A 22,552-nucleotide genomic window follows, 5' to 3' on the forward strand; every position below is an offset into this window, starting at 1 on the left:
ATCATCAACCCCTCGTCGCTCAAAGTGGGGTTAAATAAAGCAGCATCGGGCACCGAGCAGCAGTTGGTGGCGTTATTCGCTTACGAGCTGGTTAATAATATACTTACGGGCCGGGTGTTGGATTTACGATCCAAACCCGAAAAACCCATCACACCATCATTTGTTCCGCTACCCATCCCACACACACACTCACACACACACACTCGCACACGGGCACCCTTTTCCCGGAAAAAAGGAAACAAAAATATTGGTTGCTGTTTGCTGGGTTGTAAAGTTTTCGCAAGGAAAAATAAAACCAACCGAAACCTCAACGAAACAGAGCAGGCGGGGTTGCATACGCTTCGGGGGACTATTTTGTACAGGGGTTTTGGTTGATTATTAGAGCCACATGTACGCACACATACGCACTTGGGAGGATGCCGTGGTACAAGCGTGACGGTGTTATTTTTATGAAATTATACTAAAAGCTACGGGCGCTTGCCCTGCCGGGTGTATGTGTGCATGTCCCTTTTTTTACCGAGGGAAAACTTCCCATACGCGCACACACGCAGACGGTACACACCCGCAGCAAACCGCACGGCAGGATGCTTACATGGAAATTTTCTTCACTTCGGTTTACTTTCACCTTTGGCTAACGAACCACTCGCCACAACAGCCCACTCACGACCATGCGGGATGGAAAGAAGGGTGACCCGGGCGTCATACGGCTGGCATGTTTTTCTTTAATTTTCTCACCATGTTTTTCTTTCCGGCCGTAGCCATCTTCTTGCGCTTGGTACGTGACCGTAGGTTGCGTAGGTAACCGAAATCTGCGTATTGTTTGGTGCGCTCCCATCTCGCGGGCGTTCATTTGTGCCGCCCGAAGGGAGAGATTGATTTTGATATGTTGTCTTCGGTTGGGTGCTGGTTGTCGTCTCTTTGTAAAGGGTAGCATGATGAGCGGACGGGTGTTTTATGGGTGTAATAAGGTAAGGTTAAATAAATTTCTTGTGAATTCAGCCGTTCACTTCACTCGAAAATAGAATCATTTCAATGATAATAACATTTGGTTCCATGGTTCCAAAAATGAACGGCACATTTTTTTATTCGTCATAAAGCGCAACAAAGTGTGACAAAATCATTCTAGGGTACACGCTGATAGCAATGGAATGGAACTGACCTAAACGAGTTGAAGCGAGTGATGAAATAGGCTCTGCAATTGGATTTATATGTAGTATAAAAAAGCCACACAAAACAATTTAAAGGATGAAGTGGTTTGCTTATCACAATAAACCCATTTCAAAAAATCTATTGAAACATTTTCATTGAATTAATTTACACCAGCAACCATTATGTAGAACGAGTTGAATAAGTGCCATATCATTGTTATTAGTCCAAGTATGTGAATACATGTGAATACCATCATGACGAGCCTTTTTTCTGCTCAGTTCTGAGATCGGATTGAGATAATAATCGATTTCGAAATATATCACAACTTTTAATAAAAAGTATATGAAATCGGATCGGTCAGGCGGTTGATCCGATAGCGGCGCCGGCCTTCACACGGCTCTACAGTAAATCTTATCGCTTCCGGATGGTTTTACATTACGCTGAACTGACTAGCCAGGTTCCGAGCAAAAACCAAACCAAGTTGAAGTGTCGTATATTGCAGTTTTGCATTTTTACTTCATTCTTCTTCTTCTTCCTTGACACTACAACCTCGAGAGGTCTCGGCCTGCCATTTCTTGCTTTCTGTGACTTAATTTTACCGTAGTAAAGTAGTCAGCCCTACGTACGGGGAGGCGGTCTAGATGGGATTTGTGCCGCGGCCCTGCCGTGTGAAGACTGGCGCTGCTGTCTCCTCGGCCACCGGACCGCCCCTTCATTATTTTTTTTACTTCATTATTTTTTTCAAATTATAAAGTGCTCTGAACAACCCCTGCAAAAGAATATCTTTTGTGAAATATTTCATTCGAAAAGTTTCAACCGTTGAAGCGTTTCTGAAGCGTTTGTGCGTTGAATTGGATGAAATTTCAAAAGCTTTTTTGCGAATGTTTCGGCGCTATCATTACGGTATTATTATTTTAAGCGACTAAAAAAACATTTCAAATCAACAAAGAGCAATCATTATTAATGGAAACGAGTTACACTGGATTTCCATTCAACTATCAACAAATAGCAAATTATTTTAAGCGCATTGCAGAACGGGTATATAATTCTGCGGCTTTTAAACAGTCAGCTCAGATCTATTTACCTTACTACAGAGAAGATCAAAATGGCCAGAACAGTGTTGATTGTTTGCGCGGTTCTAGTTGGTGTGTTGCTGCTGTCCAACAGTCCACCAGTGCAAAGTCATCTGCAAAATTGCACCAACATTAACTCCACCACGGTAGTGAGCGACGTTGACCGCAAAAAACACATTATTACATTCATTTAAATCTTTACAGGTTTATTGCACAGTGAGCAACACATCTGGATATTCTGGACACCGTCACCGGCACCGTGGCATAACTTCACTTGTGAAAGTCTTATACACGGGAGCTGTTGACAAGAATCAACCATAACGGGCCCGTTGCAACAAATACACCTTCCACTATTCATTGCTAAGCTTCTCTATCTTCAACCACATGCCAGCTCTGGGTGATAGAATGGCGTTCTTCAAGTCAAACTTCATCGGAATAGGTGTTTTAGTGCAGCAGTCGAATCGAAAACTTGTGAGCAGATGTACCAATCCTATGCGCGTCTGCATCAAACCAAACCGAAGTCCCACACAAATCCGAGGACCCTCGCCGAACGGTGTCCAAGCATACGGATGACGGTTAGCTTCCTGTTCCGCAGTAAATCGATCCGGATCGAATCGTTCCGGATCGGGGAAATATTCCGGATCGTGATGAATGCCTAGCACAGGAATCATGACTGAAGTTCCAGCTTCGAGGATAGAGTTTGTACCTGGCACTAGATAATCCTTTGCCGTGATTCTGAAATGGACTGATATTGGTGGATACTTTCGAAGGCATTCTGTAAAAAAATAAGGCTTTTAATGAGGCTTCGAATAAAAAAAAACCTAGTTTTGTTTCAAACCTTTAAGAACTCGATCCAAATAGTCCATCTCCAAGGCCGCTTCATACGTCAGTTTTCCATCATGTCGTTTCAGCACCTCCTTAATACATTTCCTGGCCGTTTCTTGGACCTCTTGGTTCAGCGCCAACTCGTACAGTGTGAATGCCATCAGCGAGGATGACGTTTCGAATCCGGCCAGGAAGAACACGAAAGCCTGAGCAGCAATCTCATTGAACGTCAGCGTTCCGTCATCCGACTTTGTCTCCTTATCACTGCGCATCCGAATGAGTATGTCCATAAAATCGCTTCTCTGCACATTATTCTCCACTCGGTACTTGATCGTGTCCCTCACAACGTTCATGAAGAAGTCTGACACCTCCGGAACGATCACCTTTATACCCACCAGCTTGGCCACTCTCGGGAATGCGTTCATCAGCAGCAGTTGCAGCTTGCCACGAGGCCTTGTGAAGATTTTCCTTCCCATCACACGGAACTTCGCATCCGGATCACGCATACTGTTACACTCGATGCCGAACGCACACATCCCAATCACATCGGTCGTGTAGCGAGCTAGCACATCCTTCAACTCCAATTCCTCCTGCCCCCGGATAGTGTCCTCCATAAAGTCCTTAAACTGTTTCCCGGCCGCAACTATCGTCGGGAACATCATCTTCATCTTGCCAGACGTGAACGTTGGGGAGATTTTATTGCGAAGATTTTTCCACTTTTGCCCTTCCAGGTTAAAGAGATGAGCCGACAGTGGATCATGCTTCTCGTTGTAGTACGTACCACGGTCGTGGAAGTACTGGAAGTCTTTCACAAACACACACTTTAGTAGCTCCAAATCGGTGATCAGTGCGACCGGTTTAGTAAACATGTAGATTCCACCAAACGGATGCTTTCCCTTGAGTGCTATGTACAGCTGACGAAACTTCTCACCAATGTGGTAGATTTTATTTACATCACGCACATCACCAAACAAGAGTTCAGGCTTCAACTGAGGCACATTGCGTTCGGTCCAGTATTGATATCTTCGTACGAGTATCAGATACACTATTATGCACAGCATGCCCACAGTTATTGCGACGTCCAGTACTTCCATCTTGCTGAGGAGATGATGCAACAAATTCAGTGGAAGAGCCGTCTATCCCACTTCAAGTCACATTCAATAATGCAATGCGTTTAATCTGAAAGTGCCGCTCTGAAAAGGAAGATTCTCCACGAGTGTTGTTATCAGCTTCACTATCTTGCATTTTGACAGCTGTTAACACGTGCTAGATAAACGGCACAGTGCAGGACAACATTTACTACGTTCGATTCTAATACTTTTATTATTAATTATGCAGATCGTTCCTTAGAGCTATTCTGAATTAATACTACAGGCAATACTAACAACTAATGCAACATTTCACTCAGCGAAGTCTTCACATTTCGTCTAAACTTTATGAGCTCAACTTTTCCACCTTCAACCACAAACCACCTTGCGGTGACAGGATGAAACTCTTGATGTCCAGCTTCATTGGCACGATTGTTTTGGCGCTCGGCATAAACCGGAACCCGGTCAGCAAGTAGGCAAGTCCAATCCTTGCCTGCATCATCCCAAACCGAAGTCCCACACAAATCCGAGGACCCTCACCGAACGGTGTCCAAGCGTACGGATGACGCTTCGCCTCCTGTTCCGTTGTGAACCGATCTGGGTCGAACCGTTCCGGATCGGGGAAGTGTTCCGGATCACGGTGTATTGCGTAGACGGGCACCATGACGGAGGTACCAGCAGCGAGAACCGTCTTCGTACCGGGCACCTGATACTCCTTAGAAGTCTCTCGGAAATGAACCGGAACTGGTGGATACTTTCGAAGGCTCTCTAAAGACGATGAAAAAGAGAGATTAGTCAATGTCGGCTACAGGAAAGTCATTATCGCTACACACCTTTCAGTATCTGGTCTAAATAGTGCATCTCCATCACGGCGTCATACGTCAGCTCCCCATTGTGCCGCTCGAGTACCTCCTTCACGCAACGTCTACCTTTATCTTGTATCTCTTGATTCAATGCCAGCTCGTACAGCGTAAACGTCAACAGCGTTGACGATGTCTCAAACCCGGCCAGGAAGAACACAAACGCTTGGGCAGCGATTTCGTTCAGCGTTAGCGTTCCGTCGTCCGACTTTGTGTCCTTATCACTGCGCATCCGGATAAGAATGTCCATAAAATCGTTTCGCTGCACATTGTTCTCCACCCGGTACTTGATGGTGTCACGCACCGCCTTCATGAAGAAATCGGACACCTCCGGATCTAGTGTACGCAATCCGATCAACTTTGCAAGTCGCGGCATCGAGTTGATCACCATACTCTTCACTTTTCCTCTTGGGCGAGAAAAGATTTTCCTGCCCATCACACGGAACTCCGCGTCCGGGTCACGCATACTGTTACACTCGATACCGAACGCACACATCCCGATCACATCCGTTGTGAAGCGAGCCAACACATCCTTCAGCTCGAAGTCTGCCTGTTCGTGAACCGTTTCCTCCATAAAGTCCTTAAACTGTTTCCCAGCAGCGATGATCGTCGAGAACATCATCTTCATCTTGCCGGACGTGAACGTTGGCGAGAGTTTGTTCCGAAGGTTTTTCCACTTCTGACCCTCAATGTTGAACAGATGAGCGGTAAGTGGGTCATGCTTCTCATTGTAGTACGTACCCCGATCGTGGAAGTACTGGAAGTCCTTCACAAACACACACTTTAGCAGCTCCAGATCGGTGACCAGTGCTACGGGCTTAAAGAACAGATAGACTCCCACCAGCGGATGCCGTCCCTTCAGTTCGTTGTAAATCTCCCGGAACTTGTCCGCCAGATGAATCGTACGGCTCACCTCACGCACATTCCCAAACACTAGCTCCGGCTTCGATTGTGGTACGTTACGATCGGTCCAGTACTGGAACCGCTTGTCAATTAACAGATACACCCCGAAACATAGCATCACAAGCGAGATCAAAATGTCCAACGGCTCCATACTGTTGCGTGTAGCTCCACCACAATAACCGGAAATCTAATTATCGCTCCCCTTTTCCCGTTCTTTTTTTACGACATCACTTCAACCACGTTGACACAGTCTACCGTCCGATCCCGTTGAGCGTTGTCACACGACTACTAGACACTCAACCAATCATTGGTCACTTTATAGAGCTATCTCGTGGATGCACACTCGCGCTCCAACCATGATCAGCATGTTTGCTTATCTATCTACGGTCGCGAGCGGCGTATAGCGAAGGCGTTTTGATACACGCGCCCCGCTTTGTTTGCGCGAGACTTACGGTGCAGTAAAAATGTGCAAGAGAATACGAATCTGGATTTGAGTGCCAGCGTGACGCTGCGATTTACCATAGACAACAATCATCTGGAACAGTTGTGATAGTAAAGTGAAGATAAAACAACCTGAAGATGCTGAGGCATCTTAGAACCAGGTAGTGAAATATCATTAGAGTACTGTTTACTTTGGAAAATGAAAAATGTCCATTCAGCATTTCTTTTTAGAATTCACTTATATAATTCCATTCTAATAAATTAAGAAACCTCATGAAGAATCCCGAAGCGAGACGTTTTACAGAGCCAACTCCAAGCATGGGCTATATGAGTCATACCCACCAGGGACAAAATAGACAACCCTTCCAAATATACGATTAGTCACCTTCAAAAGGAATGCCATTCCTATTTTAAATAAATAATCTATCCAAAAAAAATAGACGTAAGCTCCTGAGCTTGAGAAGTAGTAAACATCTCTCCATTTTCTCTTTCCCCTTAGCTTCTATTTTTAGTTCTTTCTCTGTCTCCTTTTATCTAGAGATAAAACCTAGATAATCAATTCTTACAACTGGAAGATCAATCCTGATGAGATTGAAACATACGACCATTCTAATCATATCATTGCCAAGAGTCATACTCGAAAGAGCCCTCAGCTACGCTTTTAAATTTGAAGTAATCGTGACAATCCACAACCTTTGCTGTCGATCAATCAAACTCTGCGCGAGATAAGGTATGCTATTTGATCACACAAAATGCTCCTGTCACTTAATTAGTCTGTAAGATGTCTGACGAGTGGTAAGCACACTTCAGATTAAACTGATTAGTAGCAAGTCATTAATCGTCAGTGAAAGCGATATCCCTCGTTAATTTTTAATGCAATATTTTATATTTAATAATCTCATCCAAGCAGACATTTTCTTAACTAACTAGCACTGCTACTCTTAAAACCTAAGACATTATACAGACAACTCTTACGACCTAAATTGACTAGAACAGCTCAAATTTTATCCACCTTCAGCCACAATCCTCCCTTCGGTGCCATAATGAAACTCTCGGTGGACAGTTCCATCGGAACGGTGGTTTTCGGACTCGGTCCAAACCGGAACCCATCCAACAGGTACGCCAGACCGATCCGTGCCTGCATCATGCCGAACCGCAGTCCAACACATATCCTCGGACCTTCGCCGAACGGTGTCCAGGCGTACGGATGACGCTTCGCTTCCTCTTCCGGACTGAAACGCTCCGGATCGAAACGTTCCGGCTCGGGGAATACGGCCGGATCGTGATGGATGGCATGGACCGGCACCATAACAGCGGTGCCAGCTTCCAGTACCGATTTGGTGCCAGGGACCTGATAGTCTTTCGATGCAATGCGGAAGTGAACTGGAACGGGTGGGTACTTGCGAAGTGATTCTGTACAGAGAGAGAAGGTAAAATTAGCTCTAGATACTTCGAGATATAAGAAAATCTTCCAAACCAACACCTACCATTAAGGATCTGATCAAGGTACTTCATGTCCAGGATAGCTTCGTACGTCATCTCACCGTTGTGCTTCTTGAGCACCTCTCTCACACACTGACGACCCTTCTCCTGTATTTCTTCGCTCAGCGCCAACTCATAAAGCGTCCAGGTGAGCAGCGTGGACGATGTCTCAAACCCGGCCAGGAAGAACACAAACGCCTGAGCAGCAATTTCGTTGAACGTTAGCGACTCATCATCCGAACTGTTCTCATCTTTGCTCATCATCGTGATCAGCAGGTCCACGAAATCGTTTCGCTTCACTTTGTTCGTCACCCGGTAGTTGATCGTATCCCGGACGGCGTTCATGAAGAAATCCGACACTTCCTGATCGGTTTGCTTCATACGCAACATCTTCGCCAGCGACGGCATTCCATTCATCAGCATCGTCTTGAACGTTCCGGGAGAAATCTCGAAGATCTTCCTGCCCATCGCTCGGAACTCCGCGTCCGGATTGCGCATACTGTTACACTCGATACCGAACGCACACATCCCGATCACATCGGTCGTGAAGCGGGCCAGCAGATCCTTCAGCTCAAACACATTCTCACGCTTCACCGTTTCCTCCATAAAGTCCTTAAACTCCTTCGCCGCCGTCACGATCGTCGGGAACATCATCTTCATCTTGCCGGACGTGAACGTTGGCGAGAGTTTGTTACGCAGCGTGCGCCACTTCTGTCCCTCCAGATTGAACAGATGCGCCGACAGTGGATCATCACGCTCGTTGTAGAACGTACCCCGATCGTGGAAGTACTGGAAGTCCTTCACAAACACACACTTCAACAGCTCCAGATCGGTGATCAGTGCGACCGGCTTCACAAACTGATAGATGCCCGCAAACGGATGCTTTCCCTTGTGCTCGTCGTAGATTTTCTTCATCGGCACCGTAATGTGTTCCTTGGTACCGACGGTGCCGAAATTCCCCAGCAGCAGTTCACTCTTCGGACCGGGTACGCCACGATCCTTCCAGTAGGATCGCTTCCTGTCGAGATAGTAATACAGGCCGGCTACCAGTGCCGCCACCAGGAACGCGAAATCGAACAAACTCAACATTCTGAACGCACGTTCGACTGATCGAACTGTTCACCGCCAACTGATGACTCGGTCCGCACAAACCGGTTCTCTTTATAGGCGAAATTAGACGCCAAAAAGCAATTTGCCCATTTTTTCCTGCAAATCTTAGTATCTCCAGTGAGCCCGAAATCTTATCGCACCCCCCCTGTTTTTTGCTGCCCATTCCGCGTGTGTCAGGATGAGTTGACGGTTTTCTTCGCAACGGATCTACGCGTGTGTACTTCATAAAAGCAGCATGCCCACCACGAGGTTTCGAGAGGTGTACACCATGGGTGTGATTGTTTTGGAGCAGTAGGAAGCAAAAAAAACACAACACAGCGCAATGATTAGATTAAGGAGAACGCCACCAGACAGTGGAGGAGTTGGTTGAGACACGATGACATAAGCATAATGCTTGATGTGTGAGTAAAGTCGCGTTGGAATGTGCCAAACAATGCGTAAACATGAGAAGCGCTATGTTTGCATGGTAAATTTGTGAGTTTTGGAAGGGATAGATCGTTTCGGTGCAAAGGAAAAAAAAATACTCACTCGACACAGATCATCATCATTAGCTGGTTAGAGAAATAGACGTTAGAAGGCAATTTTATTTTCTGTACGCGGTACAGTGCACACTTTCTCAAATGTGACATTAACCTTCAATTTCTGGAGAGGCTCGTTTGCTGTACACGCCTCCCGGCACGAGCACGATTCATATGGCACGAGTTGAGATACTGTAAAAGAAACAAAGTTCAATTATTGACTAATTGTCAATAAGGCATCGAGAGCATCAGGAATGGGGGAGCTAATCATAGAGTACGAACAATCTATTTCGGATGTTGAAGAGTAGATCAGAGGTTCCTTTGAGAAATTTAACTACTGATATGGTTTCTTTGCTGGTGGAGAAGAATTTAATCAAGGGCTAATCAGGAAGGGTCGTGTTTTATAAGCTAGGAAGGACCCAAGATCAGTTCTAGTCCAGTTATTTCTAGATCCAGGTCATTATGAAGATTAAGGTATGTTTGCACAGTCTCCGATGTATTTAAGCACCAGAAGACATACCTCCATCAAATTCAGAGAAAAATTGCATGAGAGCGTTTAGAAATAGATCGTGGAAGCATCACACAGGATACATATTGCGAACTTCACGAACGCATCTTCTTGAAGACAGACAGCAGTCTGGTGTCATTTTATACCATACACTTATATCCCCTGCTTGAGTAACTGAAACCAAACAGATAACACAAATTTTTATCACAGTCTAAAAATATGATTTTTGTTATTTATCTCTACAACATTTTGAGCGAAATGTAGCTCTCTCAACTATCATACCGGCTTGTAACGCTGATGTGCTTTGCGTCTGCGCAATCAACCATCGTAACACGAATGCGTATGCGCACCTACCACGTGTAAACGCTGCTGTGTCTGGTGTGAACCATGCTACCCGTTCATCAACAGCCCGGCTAGCTCAGTCGGTAGAGCATGAGACTCTTAATCTCAGGGTCGTGGGTTCGAGCCCCACGTTGGGCGCTCTCAACAATTCTTTTGCCTTTCTTTTTCGCTATCATCTCATCTGAGTCTGATTTTGATTTCAATTTCGATTTCATCATGCTATCTGGTGCGTTTACAATCTTAGCACACCATCTCAACCAGATAATATTCTTGCCAGCTCACGCTTATACATCGCGTAGACACCTTCGCATCGAAATAGGGTCAATACAACGGTCATTGTGCACTGGGCTCGCAACTGCAGCAGGAGAAACAACGTTCTATAACTTCAACAACCACCATCAACCTCAGCCACTCAGATTAGATAGCTGTGAAGGGAAGCGTCCGACCTGTCAGGAATGGTGTGCGAAAAGAGCATCTCGCACGATAATAAAAGCGACACTGTACAAGCATTTAATTACCCACACCTAACATTACCGAGTCATGCTTGCGGTGCGAAAGTATCGTAGAGCGGATATGCAAGCCCACCGGTTCAGTTTCTCTCCAGCGTTCATCCGAACAGCATCAGCAAGATGTGGATTAATTTGCTCGTGCTAGTGCTGCTGGCGGCGGTGTACTGGGTACGGCAACGGCTTGCCTACTGGAAGCTGCGCGGCGTCCCATACGTCCCACCGTCCTTCCCGCAGGGCAATTTGGCCGGTGTTGGCAAGAAGAGTCACATGTCAGGAATACTGGAGAATTGCTACAAACAGCTTAAAAGCTCCGGTAAACCATTCGGCGGTATTCACTTCTTCATCAACCCTGTGGCGCTACTGATCGATCCGGATCTCATCAAGACGGTGCTGGTGAAAGATTTCCAATACTTTCACGATCGTAACCTCTACCACAACGATCGCGATGATCCACTGTCGCGCCATCTTGTGGCCATGGAGGGAACCAAGTGGAGGAACCTTAGGGCGAAGCTAACTCCTACCTTCACCTCCGGGAAGATGAAGCTGATGTTCTCTACTGTGACTGCTGTAGCGGAAGAGTTTGACAAGTGTATGACGCGTGAGATCAACCACAACTCCGTGGTGGAGATGAAGGATCTACTGGCCCGTTTCACCACCGACGTTATCGGTTCCGTTGCGTTCGGGCTCGAGTGCAACAGTTTGAAGGACCCAGACGCCAAGTTTCGTGTGATGGGTCGCAAGGTGTTCCAAGCGTCTCGCTACCGTGCGCTCAAGGTCTTTCTCGCTTCGCAGTTCCCACAGATAGCGCGCGCGTTTCGCGTTACGTTGACAGCTCCGGACGTGTCGGAGTTTTTCATGGGTGTCGTTAAAGATACGATCGAATTTAGGAAAAGCAACAACGTGCAGCGCAACGACTTTATGACACTGCTGATGAAGGTGATGAAGGAGCAGGTGGAGCAGGATGGAGGTGGTGACCCGAAAGCTGATCACCTAACGATGGACGATATTGCGGCACAAGCGTTTGTGTTCTTCCTGGCCGGATTTGAAACGTCCTCCACCACAATGTCGTTCTGTCTGTACGAGTTGGCGCTGCATCAGGAGCTGCAGGATAAGGCACGCCAGAACGTAACGGAGGTGTTGAAGAAGCACACCACTATCAGCTACGAAGCGATACACGAGATGAAGTACATCGAGATGTGCATTAATGGTGAGTATTACCCTTTATAAAGAATTTTCAATTACGAGAACTTCCCACTCTCTTTTGTAGAATCTCTTCGAAAGTATCCACCGGCGACTACCCTCACGCGTAGAGTCGAGAACGACTATCGAGTGCCCGGCACTGATCAGATACTGCAGAAAGGGCTCATGGTTGCAGTACCAGTGTACGCTCTACACCACGATCCGGAACACTTCCCCAACCCAGAACGATTCGATCCTGGGCGATTTTCTCCGCAACAGAGTGAAAAGCGTCATCCATTTACCTTTCTACCGTTCGGTGAAGGGCCACGCATATGCATTGGGTTACGCTTTGGCATGATGCAGGCAAGAATTGGGTTGGCATATCTACTGAAGAACTTCCGGTTTACGCTTGCGAAGGATAGGATGAGTGTGCCGTTGAAAATCTCACCATCAAGTTCGATTTTGACCATCGATGGAGGGCTTTGGTTAAATGTCGAAAAATTGTAAAGAAAATCCAGTCAGCGAGAAGTAGTACGAAGAATAAAATTCCATTAGTTTTGCAAGAAAAGTTAGGTATTTCATTTAACAAATTTAATACGTATACTTATAGCTCAAATAGCTCTTCCAAATCCCTTGCATCGTTTTAAACGGCAAAAATTGGTAGCACTACGATCCACATTATACATTGAGGACAGCGCCGGAATGTATGCAATGCATGCTTCAAAACTTCAAAAACGCAATCCCGGTTAGAACAGCTTACGAAAAAAGCCTACAAAAGTGAATAAATTAAAAAAACTAGAAAATAAATAGTCTCTACCTGATTTTGGGAAACCCCCAGTTGTTCTTTCATTCATGCTAGAACAAACCTCAATCATATGTGCTGAAGTTGAGATGAGGTTGATTTCCCCAATCATTAGACCCTTCACTCTTCTCCCAACTGCCCTTTAGTTACACTCATTAACCCCCCAGAATTCATTCATGTTTATCGTATCGATGTGTAGGTACATTTATCTGACGCAGTTCGGTTCATTATTGCACTCAAGTCCCACGCAACAAGTTGATTACCCATACTTCTGAAACGCGCTCTACTATTATTTTCATTAGCTCACAAACATAACCAGCTCATTTTTTTTTCTTTAGAATTAAGCCTTTTATTTTACTCATAGACGGCGGAAAACTCAGTAACACCATTATAGTTTGTCCACCTTCAACCACAAACCCTCTCTCGGAGCCAGAACAAACGAGTTCAGAATAAACTTCATCGGTATCGAGGTTTTTTCGTACGGAGCGAAGCTGAATCCTTGCAACAAATATGCCAATCCAATGCGAGCTTGCATCATCCCGAACCTCAGCCCAATGCACACTCTCGGACCTTCGCCGAACGGTATCCAGGCGAATGGATGACGCTTAGCTTCCTCCTCAGGGCTGAATCGATCTGGGTCGAACTTTTCCGGCTCGGGAAACAGTTCCGGATCACGTTGAATGGCGAAGATCGGGACCAGCACCATAGTGCCGGCTTCGATCACGGAGTCCGTGTTCGGTACGCGGTAGTCCTTCGACGCCACTCGGAAATGCATCGGTACTGGAGGATACTTGCGTAAGGCCTCTGGAATTGAAATCAAAATAATATATTAGAAGAAGAGCTCTCAGATATCTTGACTGCATACATACCCATCAAGATCTGATCCAAATACTTCATATCATGAACAGCCTCGTAAGTCATCTCGCCGTTGTACTTCTGCAACACATCCTTCACACACTGACGACCCTTCTCTTGAATTTCAGGATTCTGTGCCAGCTCGTACAACGTCCAAGTGAGCAGTGTGGAGGACGTTTCAAACCCAGCGAAGAAGAATACAAACGCCTGAGCGGCTACCTCTTTGAAAGTGAGCGATTCCTCAGGATTATCCTTATTCTGTAGCATGCGGATCATCAGATCCATGAAGTCATTACGCTGTATACCATTCTTCACCCGATAGTCGATGGTTTCTTCAACCACCTTCAGGAAAAACTCTGAAACTTCCCTATCAATCAGTCTAATGCCTAACAGCCGGCTCAGCCTGGGTGAAAACTGAACCATGAAGTTGACGAATTGGGACGGTTGCCGATCCATAAACTGTTTGCCCATCGCTCGGAACTTTGCATTCGGATCGCGCATACTGTTACACTCTATGCCGAACGCACACGTCCCGATCACATCCGTCGTAAAGCGCGCCATTACATCCTTCAGCTCCAGCTCACTCTGCTTCTGAACGTTTTCTTCCATGAAGAGTTTCAGCTGTTTACCGGCCTCAACAACCGTTGGGAACATCATCTTCATCTTGCCGGACGTGAACGTTGGCGATAGTTTGTTCCGAAGGTTTCTCCACTTTTGACCCTCCAAGTTGAACAGATGCGCAGTCAACGGATCATGCTTTTCGTTGTAGTACGTACCACGATCGTGAAAGTATTGGAAGTCTCTGACAAAGATTGATTTCAAAAGCTCCAGATCGGTCGGTAGCACAATGGGTGATATCAGCATGTACAAGCCCGCAAACGGATGTTTGCCCTTGAACTGGGTGTAGTATTGTTGCAGGTATTCGGTGAAGTGTACCTTGAGGCCAGTATCCTTAAAACTTCCCAAGAAAAACGCCGGAGCCGGATGCGGTACACCACGATCTTTCCAGTAGGATTGTTTTCGTATCACGCAGTACACTAGGCCACCAAGTAGCGCCAGAAGCGCTACCAGTGCCTCTACAGAGAGGAACCACATGTTTGCTCCCTTGACGAACGACACTCGATGCAAGACTGATTGTGAAAACGGCAAGTGTCGCAGGTTAATTCATACGTTTATATTGTGTGTGATGTGTGTATTGGTGTGTTCCATCGTTAATACGATGCTCCGCCGAATATGGCCAAAAAGAACGCATCCAACGCCCGTCTATACATTGATAAGATAAACGCAATGTTTGGCACTGGCTGTGTTGATCTCACACAATCAAAGCCGGCTTGATCCAACTGGCGCTTCGACTGTTAACTTCATTTCACAGAGAACCTCGTATATGACGCAATATTTCCCCATCATAAGACCCCATCTGTTGCCCCCACAAAGACCTGGGAGGAAATAATTTCAACCCCCTTCAACACTCCTCCCACCCATTCGAATTAATGTTTACGTTAAAGAATGCGAATGTATGAGTGCTCCATTTATCAGGCGTGGTTTGATGTTGTTATTGTATTACAGTACCGCACAAAAAAAAAAATCGTTCCCACATGTGATGGCCGGATGCTTAACATACCATTTGTGGAACAGCGTCTGATCAACCGATAAAGAGATTTATTACGCTGGTCCCCAACATTGGTCGGGGAAGGAAAATTAGAGAATTCCATTATCTTATCTGCTACTTTCTTAAAAGGACTTGCATATCTCACTCATCGGCATATCACAACTGTCCAGTATATGCCCATAAACGGATGCCAGGCTTCGTACTGGAGTTAACAGACTGTGGGAACCACGATGCATTCCAATCATCATTCGAAGCGTGATGTAAAAGGACTCCAGGCAGGCGATTATTCTAACTCAGTACAACGTTAAAGGACATAGTTGTTCTGAATTCGAACTCCTAGTAAATAGTTCGTTTAACTACAAAGAAAGGTTAATAACTCTCTTAACTCTGGCTGTAATATTGATCCAGATAATCCGTGAAGTCTAGCTTTGTACCAGTATCCCTAAAAGCTACCCAGGAAAAATGCCGGTACTGGAAAACTCACCGTGATAATTTCAGTAGGATCCCGTTCACGCCAAGAAGTTTTAACACTTCTGCGCAATGCGAACTTCTATAGAGAGGAATTACATTTTGGCTTGCTTGCCTTACGAAACTCAATGGCAAAATTAAATTTTGGCATTTACATTGCGTATAGCGTGTGTGTTGGTGAGTTCCTTTGATAATACCATGCCTTGCCGAATACGGAAACGCATCAAATGCATTGATAAGATATACTGAATGTTTTCTTATTGGCACTGTTGGGCTCACACGCACAACATATCTGGCAGCATTCTCTCGCGCTTTAACTCTCCAGATAACGTAAAACAATCTCTCATACAATTCTCGTATAACACCTGTATCATCTTGAGTTCATTTCTTGTAAGTTCATTTCGCGCCGTCTAGCATACTTCACAAGCTTCACGTTGACATGAATCTAAGGAAAGCATTCATTCAGTACATCGAGTAAATCGACTGCCAAGTTATACCTCTCTAAGCTCATCATGATATATTTCTAAGAGCCTATACTGAACCTAGCATGAAGAAGAACATATCAAACTATCGATCAAGACGATTACCAGCATTTCTTCTAGTAGGTAAACTCAAGCACAAGGTTGATAATCCCTGGTATGTCTTAATTCTCTACAATTTATTCACCTTCAACCACATACCATTCTGCGGGGTAAGGAAAATATTATCCTTAACAAATTTCTTCGGTATGGAAGTTTTTTCGTACGGAGTAAAGCTAAAGCCCTGTAACAGATTTGCCAATCCGATCCGTGTCTGCATCATCCCGAAGCGTAACCCAATGCAAACCCTAGGTCCCTCCCCGAACGGTGTCCAGGCGAATGGATGACGCTTAGCTTCCTCCTGCGGACTGAAACGATCTGGATCGAACTTTTCCGGCTCGAGGAATAGATCAGGATCACGTTGAATGGCGAAGATCGGAATTAACACTAATGTCCCAGCTTCAATGATTGAATTCGTGTTCGGTACGAGATAGTCCTTGGTTGTCGTTCGGAAATGCATCGGTACTGGAGGATACTTGCGTAGCGTTTCTGAAATTTGCACAGACAATTAAGTTCCTAGTTGAATTTTCAAGCGTAGCTATCATGTACCTTTCAAGATCTGATCCAAATATTTCATGTCCAAGATAGCCTCGTAAGACATCTCGCCGTTGTGTTTCTTCAGAACATCTCTTACGCACTGACGACCCTTCTCCTGGACTTCAGGATTCAGGGCCAGCTCGTACAACGTCCAGGTGAGCAATGTGGAGGACGTCTCAAACCCAGCGAAGAAGAATACAAACGCCTGAGCGGCTACCTCGTTGAATGTGAGCGACTCCTCGGGATTATCCTTATTCTGTAGCATTCGAATCATGAGGTCCATGAAGTCATTGCGCTGTATACCATTCTTCACCCGATAGTCGATGGTTTCTTCAACCACCTTCAAGAAGTAGTCGGATACCTCTTTCCCAAGCAGCCTAATGCCCAACGTTCGGCACAGCTTAGGAGACACTTGTATCATAAAGTTCACAAAATTGGATGGTGGTCGATCTGCAAATTGCTTACCCATCACCCGGAACTCCGCACTCGGATCACCTAAACTGTTACACTCTATACCGAACGCACATATCCCGATCACATCCGTCGTAAAGCGCGCCATTACATCCTTCAGCTCAAGCTCACTCTGCTTCTGAACGTTTGTCTCCATAAAGTCCTTCAGCTGTTTACCGGCCTCAACAATCGTTGGAAACATCATCCTGATTTTTCCGGACGTGAATATCGGTGTTAGCTTGTTCCTTAAGTTTTTCCATCGTTGACCTTCCAGATTTGACAGGTGAGCTGTCAGCGGGTCATCCTTCTCATTGTAATAAGTGCCACGGTCGTGGAAGTATTGGAAGTCCCGCACTAAGATTGATTTTACCAGCCCCAGATCCGTAACGAGTACGATCGGCGATACTAGCATGTACCCACCCATGAACGGGTGTTTGCCCTTGTACTGGCTGTAGTATTCTACCAGATATTCTGAGAAGTGCTTTTTGATGCCGGCATCCTTAAAGCTGCCGATGAAAAATGTTGGAGTTGGATGAGGTACTTCGCGATCTTTCCAGTAGGATTGTTTTCGTATGACGTAGAAGACTAGCCCACCTAGTAGCGCCAGTAGCGCCACAAGAGCTTCTATAGACCACATTTAATCTCCCGTACCCGTCAACACACAGCGAAATACTAAACGTAAATTTGGCTATCGTAAAAGGTTACATATAGGTACACAGATATGTGGTTTCCAGTGTTGGTGTGCTCCATTCATTCGATGACGAAGCGCTACATGTTACGTTTATAGAGTTGTGTGTTTCGTTTAACCCCGTATATGGTCAAACAGATGCTTCAAAGAGTTCAGACGACAGCGTCTTTACACAGCGATAAGATTTATCAGTCGGTTGATACAATACAGTCAAACAAATTTGTATACCAATATTAATTCGAAAAGCAAGTGTTAGTTGTTTAACATAATCCAAAATTTTCTGCCAATGATATTGCTATACGTCGAGGATGGACATTCGTTAGGCTCTACTAGCTTATGAGTTTCGGTTATGATACGACCACCTATGTATTTGTGATTCATTTCACAGTATCATATGTTTACATTCAAATTACAGTGCCGCACAAAACAAATCACTTGTGCCATTAAGTTAGTATTTATATAGTTGACTTACCTAAATATCTGAGGATCGCTTCTTCCAATATGGCATTGTAAAGAAAAATTTTAATGCTTAGTTGGATCCTTTAAAGCTTTAAGTACCTTCGTTATTACTGTTTGGTATAATTTGTTCAAATATAATACTGGGCACACTGGGTAAAATAAAAGTAAGTAAAGACCGCTAATGCATTTGTAGTTCGTAAAATAATCTTCAAAACATAACAATGACCGACATGGTAGCTTTCAAAGCTTGTTCACCTTCAACCACAAACCATCCTTCGGCGAAAGGATAATGTTGTTCGTCACAAACTTCATCGGTATCGAGGTTTTTTCGCACGGAGCGAAGCTCAAGCTCTGTAACAGATTTGCCAATCCGATCCGTGCCTGCATCATCCCGAACCTCAGTCCAATGCACACTCTCGGACCATCACCGAACGGTGTCCAGGCACACGGATGACGCTTAGCTTCCTCCTCAGGGCTGAATCGATCTGGGTCAAACCTTTCCGGCTCGGGAAACACATCAGGATCACGTTGAATGGCGAAGATCGGGACCAGCACCATAGTGCCGGCCTCGATCACGGAGCAAGTGTTCGGTACGGGATAGTCCTGTGTTGCCACACGGATGTGTATGGGCAGTGGTGGATATTTGCGTAAGGCCTCTGGAAATGGAATATTTGTAATGTATTTTTTTCAAAATTTGTGTACAAAAAGATATTTATTGTGGATTAAAGAGAGTAATACCCTTCAAGATCTGATCCAAATATTACATTTCCATGACTGCCTCGTAAGTCATCTCTCCGTTGTGCTTCTTCAGAACCTCCTTTACGCACTGACGGCCCTTCTCCTGTACTTCAGGATTCAGGGCCAGTTCGTACAACGACCATGCAAGCAGTGTGGAGGACGTTTCAAATCCAGCGAAGAAGAAAACGAAAACTTGTGCAGCTACCTCGTTGAATGTGAGCGATTCCTCAGAATTGTCTGTGTTCCTATGCATCCGAATCATCAGGTCCATGAAGTCATTCCGCTGTATGCCATTCTTCACCCGATAGTCGATCGTGTCCTTAACCACCTTCAGGAAGAAGTCTGAAACTTCCTTATCGATAAACCTCACACCCAACTTTCGGCTGAGCTTATGAGAAAACTGCACCATTATGTTCACCAGATTCGACGGCGGTCGTTCCACAAACAGTTTGCCCATCGCTCGGAACTCCGCGTTCGGATCACGCATACTGTTACACTCGATACCGAACGCACACGTCCCGATCACATCCGTCGTGAATCGCGCCATGATATCTTTCAGCTCCAGCTCGCTCTGATGCTCCGCATTTTCTTCCATGAAGCTTTTGAGCTGTTTTCCAGCCTCAACGATCGTTGGAAACATCATCTTCATCCTGCCAGACGTGAACGTTGGTGTTAGCTTGTTCCTTAGGTTTTTCCACTTTTGACCTTCCAAGTTGAACAGATGAGTTGACAGTGGATCATGCTTCTCGTTGTAGTAAGTGCCACGATCGTGAAAGTATTGAAAGTCCTTCACTAAGATCGATTTCACCAGGTCCAGATCGGTAGGTAGCACAACAGGTGATATCAACATGTACACGCCCACAAACGGATGGTTGCCTTTGAACGCACGATAATACTCATCGAGATAATCCGAAAAGTGCTTCTTCATGCCGGCATCCTTAAAGCTGCCGAGAAAGAAGGTTGGACTTGGGTGAGGTATCTTACGATCCTTCCAGTAGGATTGCTTCCTTGTGACGTAGTACACTAGGCCACCAATGAGGGCCAGAAGTGCCACAAGCGTTTCTAAAGACAAGAGCGACATTTTTGCCTCCAGAACTAACACTGTTCAACGAAAGACTAAGCGTAAGTTAGGCTAGAGTCGCAAAATATTTCATGAATCGCGGCAGTGGTGTTCGTGTGTTCGATTCATGGCCACAAACCCAAACAAACACTATTTATAGCATGTTGTGCCGGCTGTCGAATGTGGTAGATGTGATAAGATATGCTGGACTGGATTGGTACAATGCGGCAGAAAAATGTTCTACACGATCATATCAAAGTCTATTCCGATTTTGTAAAATATTATATAATTTTTAAAAGCTCTTTTTTCCACTAAATGCTCATCGTCAGGTCATAAACATACGAACAAAACAGCTGTACGGTTTACGGTGGATGCTGATTACAAACGTCTTGAAAGGTCATCCAACAGCCCCACTACCCATCTTCACTCGTCAGTGGGTACACTCTAAGCGATTTCTCCCACTTATTTCGATCGCTCGGGAGAATATGAACATCGTTCTCTCAGCTCTTACGCTCACTCAAACGTCCGAACAACTCACAAAGGGTTGCCCAGCCGATCAACCTACCGAGCCCCATGAAGTTCAGTTTAATTCCACACTTAAGCCAGTGATGTTCCTTCAACTGCTCGGTCTACTATTAGCCCTCGCGATTGCGTGTTTCGCATGGATCAAGCGTCGGTACCAGTTTTGGAAGGATCGTTCCGTCGCCTACATCGAACCACGCTTCCCGTTCGGTAACTTTGCTACCCTCGGGAAGGTGGAACACATCGCACCTATCACCCAACGCCATTACGATCACTTCCGGAGGTTAAACGTGCCGTACGGTGGAGTTTTCATGCTGACCGCTCCACTGCTCTACATCTTCGACACGAAGCTGATCAAGACGCTGCTGGTGAAAGATTTCCACTACTTCCCGAACCGTGGCGTGTACTTTAACGAGCGTGATGATCCACTGTCGGCGCACATGTTCGCCATTGAGGGACAAAAATGGCGCACGCTGAGGGCCAAACTGTCGCCCACGTTTACTTCGGGCCGCATTAAGATGACGCTGCCGCTGGTGATGGAAGTGTGCCAGCGGTTCTGCGACCATGTCTACCAGTCGCTGCAAACGTCCAGTGAGATCGAAGTCCATGATCTACTTTCGCGCTACACGATTGATGTGATAGGAGCGTGCGCGTTTGGCATCGAGTGTAACAGCTTCCGGGACCCCGATAACGAGTTCCGCCGGTATGGAAAGATCGCGTTCGATAAGCTGCGCCATTCGCCGCTGGTTGTGTACCTGATGAAGGCGTTCCGTAAGCACGCGAACGCGTTGGGCATGAAGCAGCTACACGATGACGTTTCCAGCTTCTTCATGCGCGTGGTCAAGGACACGGTCGAGTATCGCGAACGCGAACAGATCGTGCGGAACGATTTTATGGACCTGTTGCTGAAGCTTAAAAACACGGGAAGGCTCGAGAGTGGTGGTGAAGAGATCGGCCACATAACGTTTGAGGAGATTGCCGCACAGGCGTTTATATTCTTCACCGCAGGTTATGACACTTCGTCCACCGCCATGTCTTACACGCTGTACGAGTTGGCGTTAAACCCGGAGGCGCAAGAAAAGGCTCGACAGTGCGTAAAGGAGACGCTACAGAAATATGACGGGCGGCTAACGTACGAAGCTGTGTCCGATATGAGCTATCTCGAGCAGTGCATAAATGGTGGGTGACGGTTATCTGCTTTGCTCTTTTGATTCTGTGCGGTCATCAACAAAAACACGCTTCTACTCTTTTTCAGAGACACTACGCAAACATCCACCTGTAGCGATACTGGAGCGTAACGCCGATAAGGACTACCAACTGCCAGACAGTGGACTGGTACTGCGCCGTGGTCAGAAGATCATGGTACCGATCTTCGCCATGCATCACGATCCGACACACTTTCCCGATCCGGAACAATATCGTCCGGAAAGGTTTTCACCGGAGGAGGTCGCTAAGCGGGATCCGTACTGTTATCTGCCGTTTGGGGAAGGTCCACGCATCTGTATCGGTATGCGGTTTGGTTCGATACAGGCAAAGGTGGGTTTGGCGAGTTTGTTGGATCGCTTCCGGTTCAGTGCGTGCGATAGGACGCAGATACCGGTACAGTACTCGCGCACCAACTTTATTCTTGGACCGGCAAACGGTGTTTGGTTGAGAGCGGAAGAGCTTTAGGGAGCGTTCCAGGGACTTTCGTAGGATATGTCGGAGATTCTAGTAGAATTAAGTATTTTAGAAATAAATGGACAAAAAGGTCAAGTTCAGACTCAAGATCAGTACAGACTCTCAGAAGTCAGAAGTTC

At 45.8% G+C, this 22,552-nt stretch overlaps 6 protein-coding genes, 1 non-coding gene and 1 pseudogene across 7 annotated transcripts; 2 read left to right on the forward strand and 6 right to left on the reverse strand.

Annotated features, from left to right (window-relative positions):
- Positions 1-2,407: 2,407 nt before the first annotated feature.
- On the reverse strand, positions 2,408-4,290 carry LOC118517131 (probable cytochrome P450 6a23). The gene is made up of 2 exons (XM_036062990.1): positions 3,061-4,290; positions 2,408-2,997 (listed from the first exon to the last, which is right to left on the reverse strand). The coding sequence occupies exons 1-2, from the start codon at positions 4,139-4,141 to the stop codon at positions 2,573-2,575; spliced, it is 1,506 nt and encodes a 501-aa protein (XP_035918883.1). The 5' UTR covers positions 4,142-4,290; the 3' UTR covers positions 2,408-2,572.
- Positions 4,291-4,347: 57 nt separating this feature from the next.
- Positions 4,348-6,209, reverse strand: LOC118517132 (probable cytochrome P450 6a14). Its single transcript, XM_036062991.1, has 2 exons — positions 4,969-6,209; positions 4,348-4,903 (listed from the first exon to the last, which is right to left on the reverse strand). Exons 1-2 carry the CDS (start codon positions 6,047-6,049, stop codon positions 4,482-4,484), a joined length of 1,503 nt encoding a protein of 500 aa, XP_035918884.1. The 5' UTR covers positions 6,050-6,209; the 3' UTR covers positions 4,348-4,481.
- Positions 6,210-7,206: 997 nt separating this feature from the next.
- LOC118517134 (probable cytochrome P450 6a23) lies at positions 7,207-8,944 on the reverse strand. The gene is made up of 2 exons (XM_036062993.1): positions 7,827-8,944; positions 7,207-7,752 (listed from the first exon to the last, which is right to left on the reverse strand). Exons 1-2 carry the CDS (start codon positions 8,908-8,910, stop codon positions 7,337-7,339), a joined length of 1,500 nt encoding a protein of 499 aa, XP_035918886.1. The 5' UTR covers positions 8,911-8,944; the 3' UTR covers positions 7,207-7,336.
- Positions 8,945-10,364: 1,420 nt separating this feature from the next.
- Trnak-cuu lies at positions 10,365-10,437 on the forward strand. The gene has a single exon. It is a non-coding gene; the product is annotated as a tRNA-Lys (tRNA).
- Positions 10,438-10,827: 390 nt separating this feature from the next.
- On the forward strand, positions 10,828-22,520 carry LOC118517142. Its single transcript, XM_036063000.1, has 4 exons — positions 10,828-12,015; positions 12,076-12,492; positions 20,736-21,932; positions 22,009-22,520. The coding sequence occupies exons 1-4, from the start codon at positions 10,929-10,931 to the stop codon at positions 22,422-22,424; spliced, it is 3,117 nt and encodes a 1,038-aa protein (XP_035918893.1). The 5' UTR covers positions 10,828-10,928; the 3' UTR covers positions 22,425-22,520.
- On the reverse strand, positions 13,113-14,805 carry LOC118517135 (probable cytochrome P450 6a14). The gene is made up of 2 exons (XM_036062994.1): positions 13,659-14,805; positions 13,113-13,593 (listed from the first exon to the last, which is right to left on the reverse strand). The coding sequence occupies exons 1-2, from the start codon at positions 14,737-14,739 to the stop codon at positions 13,178-13,180; spliced, it is 1,497 nt and encodes a 498-aa protein (XP_035918887.1). The 5' UTR covers positions 14,740-14,805; the 3' UTR covers positions 13,113-13,177.
- LOC118517138 (probable cytochrome P450 6a14) lies at positions 16,363-17,991 on the reverse strand. The gene is made up of 2 exons (XM_036062995.1): positions 16,849-17,991; positions 16,363-16,788 (listed from the first exon to the last, which is right to left on the reverse strand). Exons 1-2 carry the CDS (start codon positions 17,921-17,923, stop codon positions 16,373-16,375), a joined length of 1,491 nt encoding a protein of 496 aa, XP_035918888.1. The 5' UTR covers positions 17,924-17,991; the 3' UTR covers positions 16,363-16,372.
- Positions 18,318-20,258, reverse strand: LOC118517136 (annotated as a pseudogene).
- Positions 22,521-22,552: the final 32 nt, after the last annotated feature.

This window comes from Anopheles stephensi, unplaced genomic scaffold (genome assembly GCF_013141755.1).
Source record: "Anopheles stephensi strain Indian unplaced genomic scaffold, UCI_ANSTEP_V1.0 ucontig53, whole genome shotgun sequence".
Classification (NCBI taxonomy): domain Eukaryota; kingdom Metazoa; phylum Arthropoda; class Insecta; order Diptera; family Culicidae; genus Anopheles; species Anopheles stephensi.